A 13,035-nucleotide genomic window follows, 5' to 3' on the forward strand; every position below is an offset into this window, starting at 1 on the left:
CGCAAGCCTATGTTTTATCGGCTGATGTTGTCTGAGGAGGAGGAGGAGGAGGAGGAGATGTATTTTGTGTGAAAAACAGATTTTAACGGACCGTCGGGCCCGGCCACTGACTTACCTGGGGCGGGGGATAAAAATACCCTGAAGAACGTTACTAGAAGAAAGGCCCCTGCTGGGGGAAGGCCTCGCGCCTCATTCCCCTCAACCGCCTCGGCACGACGCGTTCCACAACTGGTGGAGGCCGCGCGGGAAGGTTGGCAGAGGAGGCTTCCGCGCATGCGCCTGATTGGCAAGTGGGTGGGCGCGCGAGTCCTTCAGCGGCGACAACAACAGCAGCAGCAGCAGCAGCAGCAGCCGTCGTCGTTGCCGCCGCTGCTGAGGAGGAGGCGGCGGTTGAGGGCTGTCGGTACCCCTTTCTGTTACCAGGAGGGAGGTCCCTTGTGTCTGCTGGATTAAGGCGAAGAACCTGCGGAGCCGTTTTGCCTCGGAGGGTTGAGTCGGGGTGGGGGAGCGCTGGCTGCGCTGCTTCTTGTCGAGCGCTGAGGAATCCGTCGCTGCTCTCCAGGGAAAGCCTCGTCGCTCCTTCGTCTTGCTGCTCCTGCTGCCGTTGCTGCCGCCCAGCGCACCTGCCCGGCCTGTGGAAAAGGAGAAGACGTCGCCGCCGCCACAGCCGCGGTGCCCGGGGGGCTGTACGGAGCAGCGGCCCCGGGCTCATCAGGAGAAGCCGCCTCCGCTCGTCCATGAGCATCGCGGCTCGGCAGCTCCGCTCTGGCAGGGGGGAGCCGGCTGCAGGAGCAGCGGTGGCGGCGGTGGCAGCATGTGGACCCCAACGGAGGAGGAAAAATACGGCGTGGGTAGGTGCCGAGTCTCTTCTCCTTCGGCTCCCCTTGCGCGCTGGGAATGGGATGGCGGAGGGGAGCGGAGCGGAGGTGGTTTTCTTAGGTGGGGAGGGGGGCTGGCGGCGGCGGCGCTGATTCCCTGTTGCGCGCGCGTTGCCTCTGCCTCGTACTTTTCTGGCTCTCCCGGTGAGCCCAACTTGGTTCTTTGTCAGAAAATGGCGTTTTGGGGACGTTGCTTTTCGTGGGAGGGGGGGAGTTGAGGTCGGAGGGATGCGGGGGTTGCTTCTGTTGGATGGTAACTGCGAGCCGCCTCTCTTTCTTTTCGGAAACCGTGGCGTGTGCAACGTTATTCGTATTTCTGCTGCAGCCCAGACTTCCCCCGCCCTCCTCCTTGTTAGGCTTCTTTACTCTCTCCCATCACAAGATGGAAAGAGGCGGAGGAGAAAGGCCCACTTAATTTATGTACTGACTGAACAGGTTGTGTTCCAGCAATGAAAAAGTGGTCATCGTGCGCTTTGTATGGTTCGCTTTTGAAGGGATTCGGTTAGCTTTTCTGATCCAGTGCTCAAGCGCTAGTATGGATTTGAAAACTTGCCGTCTGGTGAGCGCGTGTATTTATGGGGTGAAAAATCCAGCCGTCCGAACTCCATGTGCAGGACCAGCCTACTGAAATAAACAAAAATCCGATCTCACCATTTTAACCTACTTATTTGTACAATGCCTTCCTTGTTATCAGCTGTCTATGATTATCTTGTTATGGTTCGAGATAAGGAATTGTGACTCTGCCGTCGTTAGGGGGCGCCAATTACGCACCTGCTCTGTGTTAATATTCTTTTCAGAAGGATAACCAAAACGCAACTTGGTTAACTGTAGAGAATCGGTACACGTATGGTATACAAATACAGGAATTCAACAGATGCAATTCTAATGGCTTTTCTCATCAGCTAGTTTTCCTTTCCATCTATAACATCATGTAGCTGATTTGTATTAATGTGTATAAATTTTAGGCTTGGGATGTTATTTATTCATAGTTTTGGGGCTCTATATTATACTCCTGTTCCAGGTGAAAGTTTGAAACAAACAAAAAATGGCATTGCTGCTGTGATAGAGGGTGACAAAAGAACCATAATGATGAGATTGCATGCTCCGGTTTCTTTGTACAATCTTGACATTTCCTTTTAAAAAATAATACATTTTGGTTTTGTATTGTTAAATATTGTTTAGATAGGCTATATTTTAGATTATGGTAAAATTGCCATATTATTTCAACTAAATTTTAAAGCATCAGAGCTGTTGGCTCACATATAATGCAGCCTTTTATATTTCAATATCTTATCATTATACTAATAGAAAAATCCAGGATGTAGGTGTTTTATGCAACAGTTCAACTTTGAAAACAGGCATCTGACGATATTCAGAAAGCATAACTCTATCACAAACAATTGCACAGTGTGATAGTCAGCACTGCAATAACTCACTGGGAAAAACTGTTATTGCAGACTTAAAGGCGAAAAATAAAGGGAATACAAATTTACCAATAACTACCAGTAACGGTCATGATAGCTTTAACTTTGCACTGTAAAATAAGGTAGTAAATGATGATGATGATAATAATAATAGACTAAATTTCTTTATATAGCCAGTCCATGTATTATACAGTTAATAAGTTGAACCTTACAACTGAGAATAACAAATGATTAAAGTCATTATTTAAACATACAACTTATTTTCAACCTTCCCTAATAAATATGAATAATTATTTTTGGATATACCAACAGTTTTCTCATGGTTGATGAATAGGTGTTGAGTTTTGGTGAGGTACTCATTCTTTTCACTGTCTCATGTTGCAATGCAGTGTTAAAGCTTTGCTGCTGGCCTTGGAGGCCCAAATACTCATTTTGGTGCTTCTTTCTGATTTTTTAAACAGTTTATAAGAAATAATACCAAGCAATATCCCAAATGAATCCTCACTTCACTTAAATTACCCCTCCTCCTTCCTCAGTAGTAACCCTATCTATTCCCCTTCCTGAACACTAACCCTTCCTTTGTTTCTTACTCTGTTTATAATATAGTAACACCAGCATCCTCTAGTTATCTAAATATCCCTCACAGAAAACTACTGTTGTCTACTTGAGAGTACATGCTTTGAGATAGTGCTTGTGAAAAACAATTTCAATTTTTGAATTGGTACCATGTGCTAGGGAGAATCTAGCAAAGCCATAAAAGTTTCTAGTTTTCTGCTACCTCCTTTTTAGGCTGTAATAAAAGATTAAAAAGATGCTAGGAATATGAATTTTCAGACTATAAGAAAAATGCTCTGGCCTTTATAATTTGGTTGCTGCTGAACAGAATCTTGTTCTTATCATAAAGCCAATGGTGCTGATGTTTATTAGAATCTCATGTCATCTCAGTTTATCAAATTGTTAGTGATGGTTACTGGCTTGGGAATTTAGGGTGTTGCTTTTTTTAAAAAAAACCCCAATAACTTGGATACTATGTTGCTCTTCCATTCACTTAAAGGGTGGAGAAGCAATTTCTGCCCATCCATATCCAGTCCCCTGCACCATAGCCCACAACATTTTCAGTGGTCCCCCAACCCTCAGGAGCAGATTTTCAGGGAGTGCAGGAGGCTGTATTCAGTAAATGTGAACGTTCATGGAAAGGAAGTTAGGATTCAAATTAATAAACTTTTAGCTAAGAAGAGTCTGACTTCAGAAACATAATAGTTTTGACTTTTTCCCTCCTTCCTCCCAATCCCCTTTCCTTTTGTGTCATGTTTTTTAGATTGTAAGCCTGTGGGCAGGGACTGTCAAGAAATATTTTTGTAAGCCACAGTGAGACCCTTTTTTTGCTGAATGGCGGGATAAAAATGCTTAAATGAATAAATAAAGGAAACAAATTTCATCTGCTAAGATCTGAAGTACATAATCAACCAAGTCATATTGTGCAACTCTTGCTGGCATGTTATCACTTAAGACCAGGGCCAGAATAAGCTCTCCCACCACTTGAGGCAGGAGACCATATGCATGTCTCTGCCGCCTCAGCTGGGCCTCCCCCCAACCATATTTTGTCAGCCCTACTTTGGAATCCAACAATAGGAATATTTGAGGTATATTGACCCATTTAGAGTCTGTTCACACAGTTCATAATTATTTAATTCACTGGCACATGATGTGGTGATGACCACTGGTGCAAGGTTTTATTTATTTATATTTATTTGCTTGTTTAATGAATTTTTAGTCACCTTTGTCTTAAAGTTCCAAGGTGACTGACAACAAAATTATTAAAACATAAATAATATAAAATAGCTAAAATCAATTTCCATTAAAATACCAAAACATAATGAAACCACTAAAACATAAATACAAAAGGTGATCTTAAAAGATGATCAAACCAATTCATGAAGTATAGGTCTATTGGTGATTATTAGCCATGCTAGCCAAATGGAACTTCCATGTTTAGAGGCAATATACTATAAGTTGGGAGGGAGGTAAATAGCAAGAGAAGGCTGTTACCTTCTTCATGCCATGCCTCTGGGCTTCCTGGAAACAAATGGCTGGGCACTGTTAGAAACAGATTCAGATTCATTTTATTGTATTTTTTTTTAGCAACCAGCCATCATCCAATTCCAATTCATACAGAACAGTGTTGGAAACAGAATGCTGGACTAGATTAACACTTGGTCTGACCCAATGGGAGTTGTGTGTAAAATCCCATGATTTTCAAGGACTTTGGATATGTTTCACACTATTTTTAAAAAAGTAAAAGACAAAATTGTTGTCTTGTTTGGCTCAAGTTTAATTCTTCTATATGAAGGTGGTAGGCACTCAGGTTTAAGTCTTCTATACGATAACTGGTAAGGGCATGTCATGTGTAGTACTAGTCTATTTGCTGGATGCTCAAATGAACTTAGGCTTTATGTGTTTGCATGTCAGTACACATGCTTAGAACTCTACATTATTGTCATTATACCAGTTTTGACATTTTACTATGGTTTTGTCATGGACCAACACCCTGAATCCTCATTTTCATAGGATCCTGACCTATTGTTCTCTAAGGAGCCTCCAGAGTTATTGGTTTAGGGAGATGACTTGACCACAAAAAAGCATCATAAGGCTTCCACTTCCCTGGCACCCAGTTCACCAGAACAATCCCAGGCGTATACTTGCCTGTGTCAAGAGGAGGTCCCTTTACTGTCCTCAGACTTGGGTCATGAGGATACTAGCGTACGCTAGCCACTCCCATGTAATCACCACGTGAGATTGCTAAAACAGGCCAGGCGCCTTTAAAACTTCAAGCTTCAGCTGGTATGGAGGCAAGGCCAGCCTGCCTAAAGGGCTACATTTGTATTTAAGTTTCAGTCTTGCTCTGATCCTTGTTGGACCAACATATAGGCTGGGTTCAGATGATCATGATGGGGAATGCATGCAGCTACTATTTGCATAATCCCCTATGATGCAGTGTGACTTGTTGAGTCATCTGAACCGGGCATGCTAGCTTCATGCCTACCCTAAAACCCACAATGTGCAGTAGAGGTTGTAGGGTGGTTATGAAGTTGTCATGCTGCATACCCGGTTTGGATGACAGCCAACCTGTGCTGCACTGCAGAGGATCATGCAAATAGCGGTCACATGTGGGGTGGGGGAAGCCACGATAGCTTCTTCCCCTGTTGAGATCATTCAGACACAGCGATAGACAACCCAGTCTGATTCCAGCCCCACTTGGAGCTTTCCATGGTGCTGATCTCTTTTCATCTTGCTTCCTGAGAAACCTGATCTCTGCTCAACGTCTGCTCCATAGCTGAGCCCTGCTACCCAACCTAATCACAGAATTTATTTATTTATTGCATTTCTATACTGCCCAGTAGCCAAAGTTCTCTGGGCGGTTCACAAAAAAGATAATCAGAACTAAATGGTATGAAATGGTACTAGTTCACGTAAGATTAAACTAGAATACCTTATAAAATTGCAAACGTTTTTGATTAAAACAGTGAAATACAAAATCATTCATTAAAACTAAAGTTGCAATCCCATGTACTTTGGGTAAACTCCATTGAATGCAGTGAGACTTTCTTCTTAATAAACTTGTATACTGTGGTGAGAAAAGTTTGTATACCCCTTAGGATTGTCACATATTTCCAGCCTAAAATGTTATTAAATCTCAGTCTAACCCATAATCCTAAATGCAGAACAATAGATAACATAGTTAAACAAATGTTTATTTATCTACAACTTATTCAGTATTCAATATCCATGTGTGGAAAAGTATGTGAACCTTTAGATTCAGTACTTGATTCAGTACCCCTTGAGCAGCAATGACTTCAAGTAAGCATTTCCTGTAACTTTTGGGCCAGTCTCTCACATTGGTTTTGAGGAATTTTGGCCTGTTTCTCCTTCAGAACTGCTTCAATTCAGTGACATTTGAGGACTTCCTTGTATGAAGAACTTGCTTCAGGTCCTGCCACAACATTTTGATAGGATTTAGGTCTGGACTTTGACGCTATTCTAAAACACAGAATTTCTTCTTCTGCAGCCATTCTTTTGTAGATCTGCTTGTATGTTTAGGATCATTGCCTTGACTGCTTCATGACCCACTTTTGGTTCAGCTTCAGCTCTTGGACAGATAGATGGCTTGACATTCTCCTCTAGAATCTTCTGATACATTGCAGAATTCATGGCTGTGTCAATGATGGGAAGCTGTCTAGGTCCTGAGGCAGCAAAGCAGGCCCAAACCATCAGATCCCTACCACCATGCTTGATTGCTGGAATGAGATTATTCTGTTCAAACTCAGTGTTTATTTTTCCAAACGTAACATTTTTGGAAAAATAATTGAGACCCAAAAGTTCTACCTTTGACTCATCTGTCCAGAGAACGTTATTCCACACATCTTGGGGATCATCTATGTTATCTTTGAGCAAACTTCAGACAGGCAACAATTTTCTTTTTAGAGAGCAATGGCTTCTTCCCATGAATGCCATTCTGGTTCAGTCTTTTTTGGATCGTTGTGTCATGAACACTCATATTAGCCAAGGTGAAAGTGGGCTGCAGATCCTTAGAAATTGTTTTGTAACCCTTTCTAGACTGATAACCAACAATAATTGCTTTTCTGAGGCCTTCAGAGATGGGTTTTAATCATGGTATGACATGTTTCCACACAATCTTATGGTGAAGACCAGACTCACAAAATTTCTGAATCTTTTGTGGGGTGGGGCCTTCCAAACTCACCCCTGAAGATCTACTTAATTATTAAGCAACTGATTCTAATTATTCCCTTTAATTGAGCTGATTCAGCCAGGGGTTCACTTACTTTTGCACATACCCTGACAATTAAGTACTCATTGTTAGCCTAATTTATACATCATTTTATTTCACAAAACATGGAATTGGTTAATATAAACCCTATTCAATATTTAGAAAAGGACTGGTTTTGAGTCACAAAGGCTATCATGGTAAAACTATGGAGTTTCCATAATTATCATTAGGATTCATAGACCTTATATCTCACTACTGTTGGATTGCACTATGAAGTTATATACATTAGTATTAATTAATGTTAACTTTTTGTATGGTCAGATTAATATTGTAATTTTAATTTAAGGCCTTGGATAATTAACTCAAATTTAAACTTTTCAATCTGCTGCAATTTGTTGAATTTTAAAGTGATCTAAAAGGTTAATGTTTTGGGGATTGGTTTTCCTGGAATGGTTAAAATATCTATTTAAAGTTAAGAATAACACATCTTTCTTAATACAATGCTAAACCTGAAGCATATGGCTGAAGCTTTTGCAAAGAGGTGGTACCTATAATAAATTCTGTTAAATTTACTGTTAGAACTTCCCAAAAATTGGGTGGTGCTTGTTACATAGAATGATGCCTTTATGAGAGCAAGGCCAGTACTCTATTTCGACTATGTGTTTTACAGTTATTGGATATAGAAGGTCTTGGTCCGAATAATACTCATTCCTTGATAAAGGGAAAACTGCTACTCTCTCAGCCATTGATTCTTCATAAATAAAAATATTACTGTGTGCCCCCCCCCCCTTCTTGAAGACTTGAAGATTTCATGGCAGGATTTTACAAGATTGGCTTCCTTTTGGTAGGTTAGTGGGCAGTTTATCTAGATGAACAATTAAACAGGTTTTATATGGATGTGGAAGGAGGTAGAAGTAATCACAACATTGGCAACCCAAAATTGCTTCTGCCATTCACCTGTAAACTCAAACAACTCCTGCCTTTTCTAACTCTGCCTAGTAATTCTATTAGAACATGCTTAAAAATGATAGTTTGCACAACATAACAACCCGTAGCACGGGTTAGCTTTATGTGCGAACCCAACCACTGTGAGCTTCATTACAGGAGTTTGAAGTATCCAATTCAAGCTTGCAAATAAAGTGTAAACAACTCTCCTTGACTTTATAACATGCCCCACCACCACCGGGTGAGAAGATTTTGGTCCTCAGATTTGCAGCATACTCCTTAAAGAGTAGGTATGCTGGGCTCAGTCAGTTTTCTACCCCTTAGAGAATAGGTATGCTGGCCTCAGACAGTTTTCAAGCTCAGGTGAGTAAATTATGTGCCAATACTTTCTACCAGAATTGAAAGCTTCCTGCCAGAGCACACACACACACACACCACTTTGTTTGTAAGCAATGTATGTTTAATCTTTCCCAACTGAAATCCAGTTAATTGCAACAACATTGGAATAAGCTCTTATCAGATTCCTGCTTGCCCTGAGGCTCAGTCATTAGCAAAGGTTAGTAATGAGTTGTTAATGCATGGAGAATGTCCATCTTCAACTGCAAAGTTCTTTGAGTAGTTCCTAGTAAAATATGAAGAGATTTTAGGGGCAAATAGTGGAAGATTTTATTGTATTTATTATTATTATTATTATTATTATTATTATTATTATTATTATTTATAACCACTTGGTTAATGTGAAGAGGTAGCAGAAATGCAAGCTTTTTACTCAAGTATGTCTAAGATTTTCTGTTGGTGTTTTATCTTTAGTATTTAGAGGTCTGATATTCTTATATGCTCAAAGGCCCTCTAGTTTATTACTTGGGATGTTCTGTGATTGAGCACTGGCAGGAAAAATAACTTTTAGAGGGAAAGTTGTATTAATCCCTTATTCAAATTGTAGATTGGGAAATTATAGATTGGTGTCTGTGTACACTAAAAAATAGTTTTGTCCTTGGTCCATTTGATCATGTGGAAGGATACTACCTTCTTGGATTTCTGTCTTCTTGGCACGCAAAGATCAGAAATATACTATTACTGGTCAAGAAGAAGAGCAGTACAAAAGCAGGGTATGAGGCAGATACCTCAAGTACAGACAAGCAGTCCAAATCAAGCACAGTTCAAGGAACAGGGTCTTATCAGGAGTGTGCAGCATGAGAGATCAATTCAAAGAAGCATGGGTAGGAAAGCTACCTTACTTGGAGTTAAAATAAAATTATCCCTTTATTGAAATAAAGGAGTCTCAACTGAGAGTTTATATAATCACATCTCCCAACTCACACACAGGTACAGCTGCAAGCCATTAATTCTGACTTCAGAGGAGAGCCTTGCTCTTGAGTAGACATTTACTCTCGAGGAGCCTAGGTGCTGCAAGTCTTGAGATGTACACATCGTCTATTACTTGCCCTTTAGATCTTGTCCATCATGGCTTGTGAAATCTGCCAGAGCACCTGGGCACCTGAACCTCCAACATGGTCAGCGATATCCCTGCAGCTTTGAAAGAAGCAGTGGTGAGGCCCTTTATGAATAAAATAAATCTAGGCCACCCGGTATCTAATAATTACTACCTGGTATCAAATTTGCCACTCTTGGGCAACGTGCTGGAGTGTGTGGTGATGATACTGATTATTTAGTACAACCCTCTTGGTTCTTCTGGACCTCTCTGCAGCTTTCAGTACTATCAGCCATGTTATTCTTCTGGATTGGGCTTGGGAGGCACAGTTTGAAAGTGGTTCCAGTCTTTCCTGGAGGAGCGGTCTCAGAAGATGGTGCTGGGGGACTTATTAAAGAGGTACCATTACAAACGTACTGTGGCTTGGGAAACCAAATACTCTGGATGGAGGTTTACAACCTCCAACCAAAGTAGCAGTTCCCCTAAAGATCAAGTAGTCTGGGAGCTCCTGGATTCTGCACTAACTGGGGAAGCCCAGGTGTCCAAGGGTCTGGTATGCCAGCTGCAGCCCTATCTGGAGAGAATGGACCTTCCCTCAGTTATCTAGGCTGGACTACTGTAATGTGCTGTACGTGAGGCTGCCTTTGAAGATGGTTCAGAAACGTCATCTAGTGCAGAATGCTGCCAGCCAAGTAGCAATTGGCAAAGCAATTTGATCATATAATGCTTATACTGTGCCAGCTGCACTGGTTACCAGTGTGTTTCCGAGCCTGATTTAAAGTGCTGGTTTTGACTTTTAAAGCCTTAAATAGTTTGGGACCAACTTACTTGAAAAACCACCTTCACCCATATCAGCCTGCCTGCACTTTCAGCAAGAGAGGTCCTTCTCATTTGCCCACTTGTAAGAGCAATTAGGTGGGTGACCACATGTGAGAGAGGCTTCTCTGCAGTGGCCCCACACCTCTGGAATAAGTTGCCATCGAAGGTTTGCAATGTTCCAACATTGTAGACTTTTAGGAAAGCTTTGAATATTCTCCTAATATTATTGTTTTGTTTGCTGTTTCTATTGTATTGTCTTCTTATTGTTTTTAATACATTTTTATTCTTAATATCATACTGGTTTTATGTGGTTTATTGCTGTATGCTGCCTTAGGATGGTTTCTGCCCTGAAAGGTGGCAGAAAATATTTTAAATAAATATATAATGGTGTCCTGTGCCTCCACCCTCAGGGGTTGGTGTGCTCTAGGGCTGAGCAGATACTTATCTGATGGTTTATCAATGTCCACCATCGCTGAAGAACCCAGTATAGTTTTTCCAAACCTACAGATGGAGTTTGGGAAAGTGGTTCTCCTAGAGTCAGGTGGTCCCACAGGCTCTGCAATGTCAGGTTTTCTTCTAAAGACTCATCCTGGTCTGGGTCAGGCATGACAACTTTGTATCTCAGAATAACATTGCTATTAGAAAATATATGCTCAAGCAGTACTTTTATTAGGACCAACCAAATATGCACAACACTGTAAGCAAGATTTTGAGATCTCTAGGTCTCCATTGGGCAAGATGTTACAAAAAGCAAGGACAAAGAGAGTAGAGAAAAAAAGGTTGACTTGATGTTGAAGTCATGACATTTCTATGACCAGAATCTTAAGATGGAGTGGAAGAGGAGACACAGACTTGTACTATCTTGCCTGATAACGAGATTTGAAGCTGTTGAAAGCTTGCCCATAAAGTTTTGAACCTCCCAGAGAGCTTCAGCTATTGGTTGATAATAGAAATCACTAAATCAATTTTATGTACATTTGGTTGGTCCCAATAAAGTTATTGCCTGACCAGGGATTTTGGAGTTTTATGGACCAGCATGGTTTACTCTTTTTTTATGGCTATAGCATTTTTATTTTATTTTTATTTTTTAGTGTTGAGATCGAAACAAGTAATCTAGAAGGAATATAGAAAGTGTTTATCTGCATAAATGTCTGAGTTGGCCTAGTAAATTTGTGAGGTGGTCTAGTAATGTTTTTAGTGTTCTTGCAGAATGCTTGTTTTTAGCCTCTGAGGTGCAATCTTATATACATATTGAATTCATTGAATTAAGTGGGAATTGCTTCTGAGTAGACAGACATAGAATTTACATGGTAAATAACTCCACACTGACTGCAAGGAGCAGGGGCGGGGAGCTCAAACTCCTCAGTCTGAGGTTAGAATGGTCTCTCTTACCTCAGTTCCTGGAGTTCAAAGTATCCCCAGACTCTGTCTAGGGATTACACCATTGCTGATTTATTGATCTACAAGCAAGATACATAATAAAATCAACATAATACCCTAACACACTAAAATCAAAAGTTGTGATTTCAGTATATCAACTTTGGTGTGAATAATTTAATAAGCATCTAACTATCAAACATATAACTTATAATAGAAACTGATGCCATGAAATATTGAAATAATCAACAAACCTAAATGTGCACATCACCATGGCTCTAAGCCATGGAAACTGCTATAGGGCTTTGTGCCTGAACCCCTAATTACCTGAGCTCCCAGTTCCTTTCATCCACGCATGCTAGTAGCTTTTCTGGGTTTGGGGATTAGTTGTCCATATGGACCCTCAACACCATGTGTTGTTAGAAATATTGCTGACAATTGCAGTTTGAGGATGACTGTGAGTACTTGGTGATGATAAAAATTAGAATTCTTCACCCAGACAAAAGGCTAGCCCTAAGATAAATAGCACTCTGTGTGAGGCCTGTCTTCATTTTCCCACCTCCAGTCAGTTTTATTTTTTGTAATCCTACACTGTGCCTGCATTTTATGTGCAAGAATACTTGTGAGTAAAGCTGTTTTCTTTCTTTGCTACAAAAAAGGTGTGGACTCTTTATTTGTAACCTTTATATACCGCTGAATATAATATCAATCAATCAATCTTTATTATATGGTCACAGACCATTTTAAACACAGGATAATCAACAAAGCAGAATACATACCAACAAACAAAACAAAAGACCAACTAAAGATTCAGCAACCATTTAAAATATTTAGAACCTAAAACTCATCAGCCAATTATTACTTACAAGTCTGAAGAATGGAAAATAAAAAAAATTGCAACAACCTCTGTTACATATTTATTAGTACTGGCCAGTAACTAAGTCACATACCAATTGGAGGACCTTCCAGGGAATTTATTTAAGATAGGTGCAATATGTCTTATTCTCTCATCTCTAGAAAAGTTACTAAAAAGCAATATTTGAGATAGAGACTCTATCGCTTCATCTCCACATGGGCAGAGAAGATTTGCATAATGAATTCTCTGGAAGTGACCATCCTTTACAGCAGAAGCTATTGCATTAAACCTGGCTTTAGAAAAAGTTATCCGATTTTTAGGTATAGTCAAGTTTTCAAGGTATTTTGCACAGCTCTTCATATCAAATGTCAAACCTAATAAGTTGGGGAACAGGTAGTATGGGCAGCAGATAATGAATATTGAATATCAATATCTTTGTTCCAGAGTGCAAGATTAGATTTTACTTGAGAAGTATCTTATGTGCGAATGAAGTTGTCAGAGAAACCCAACATCTCTGT

The 13,035-nt window shown here is 40.5% G+C and overlaps 1 protein-coding gene across 1 annotated transcript in view; it reads left to right on the plus strand.

The window, feature by feature from the left end:
- Positions 1 to 541: 541 nt before the first annotated feature.
- Positions 542 to 13,035, plus strand: part of DOCK3 (dedicator of cytokinesis 3) — a 243,919-nt gene continuing 231,425 nt past the window's right edge. Inside the window, exon 1 of the mRNA XM_063121109.1 lies at positions 542 to 851. Within this exon, the coding sequence (XP_062977179.1) occupies positions 815 to 851 (37 nt within the window). The 5' untranslated portion in view covers positions 542 to 814. The remainder of the gene's footprint in view (positions 852 to 13,035) is intronic.

This window comes from Elgaria multicarinata, chromosome 3 (genome assembly GCF_023053635.1).
Source record: "Elgaria multicarinata webbii isolate HBS135686 ecotype San Diego chromosome 3, rElgMul1.1.pri, whole genome shotgun sequence".
NCBI lineage: Eukaryota > Metazoa > Chordata > Lepidosauria > Squamata > Anguidae > Elgaria > Elgaria multicarinata.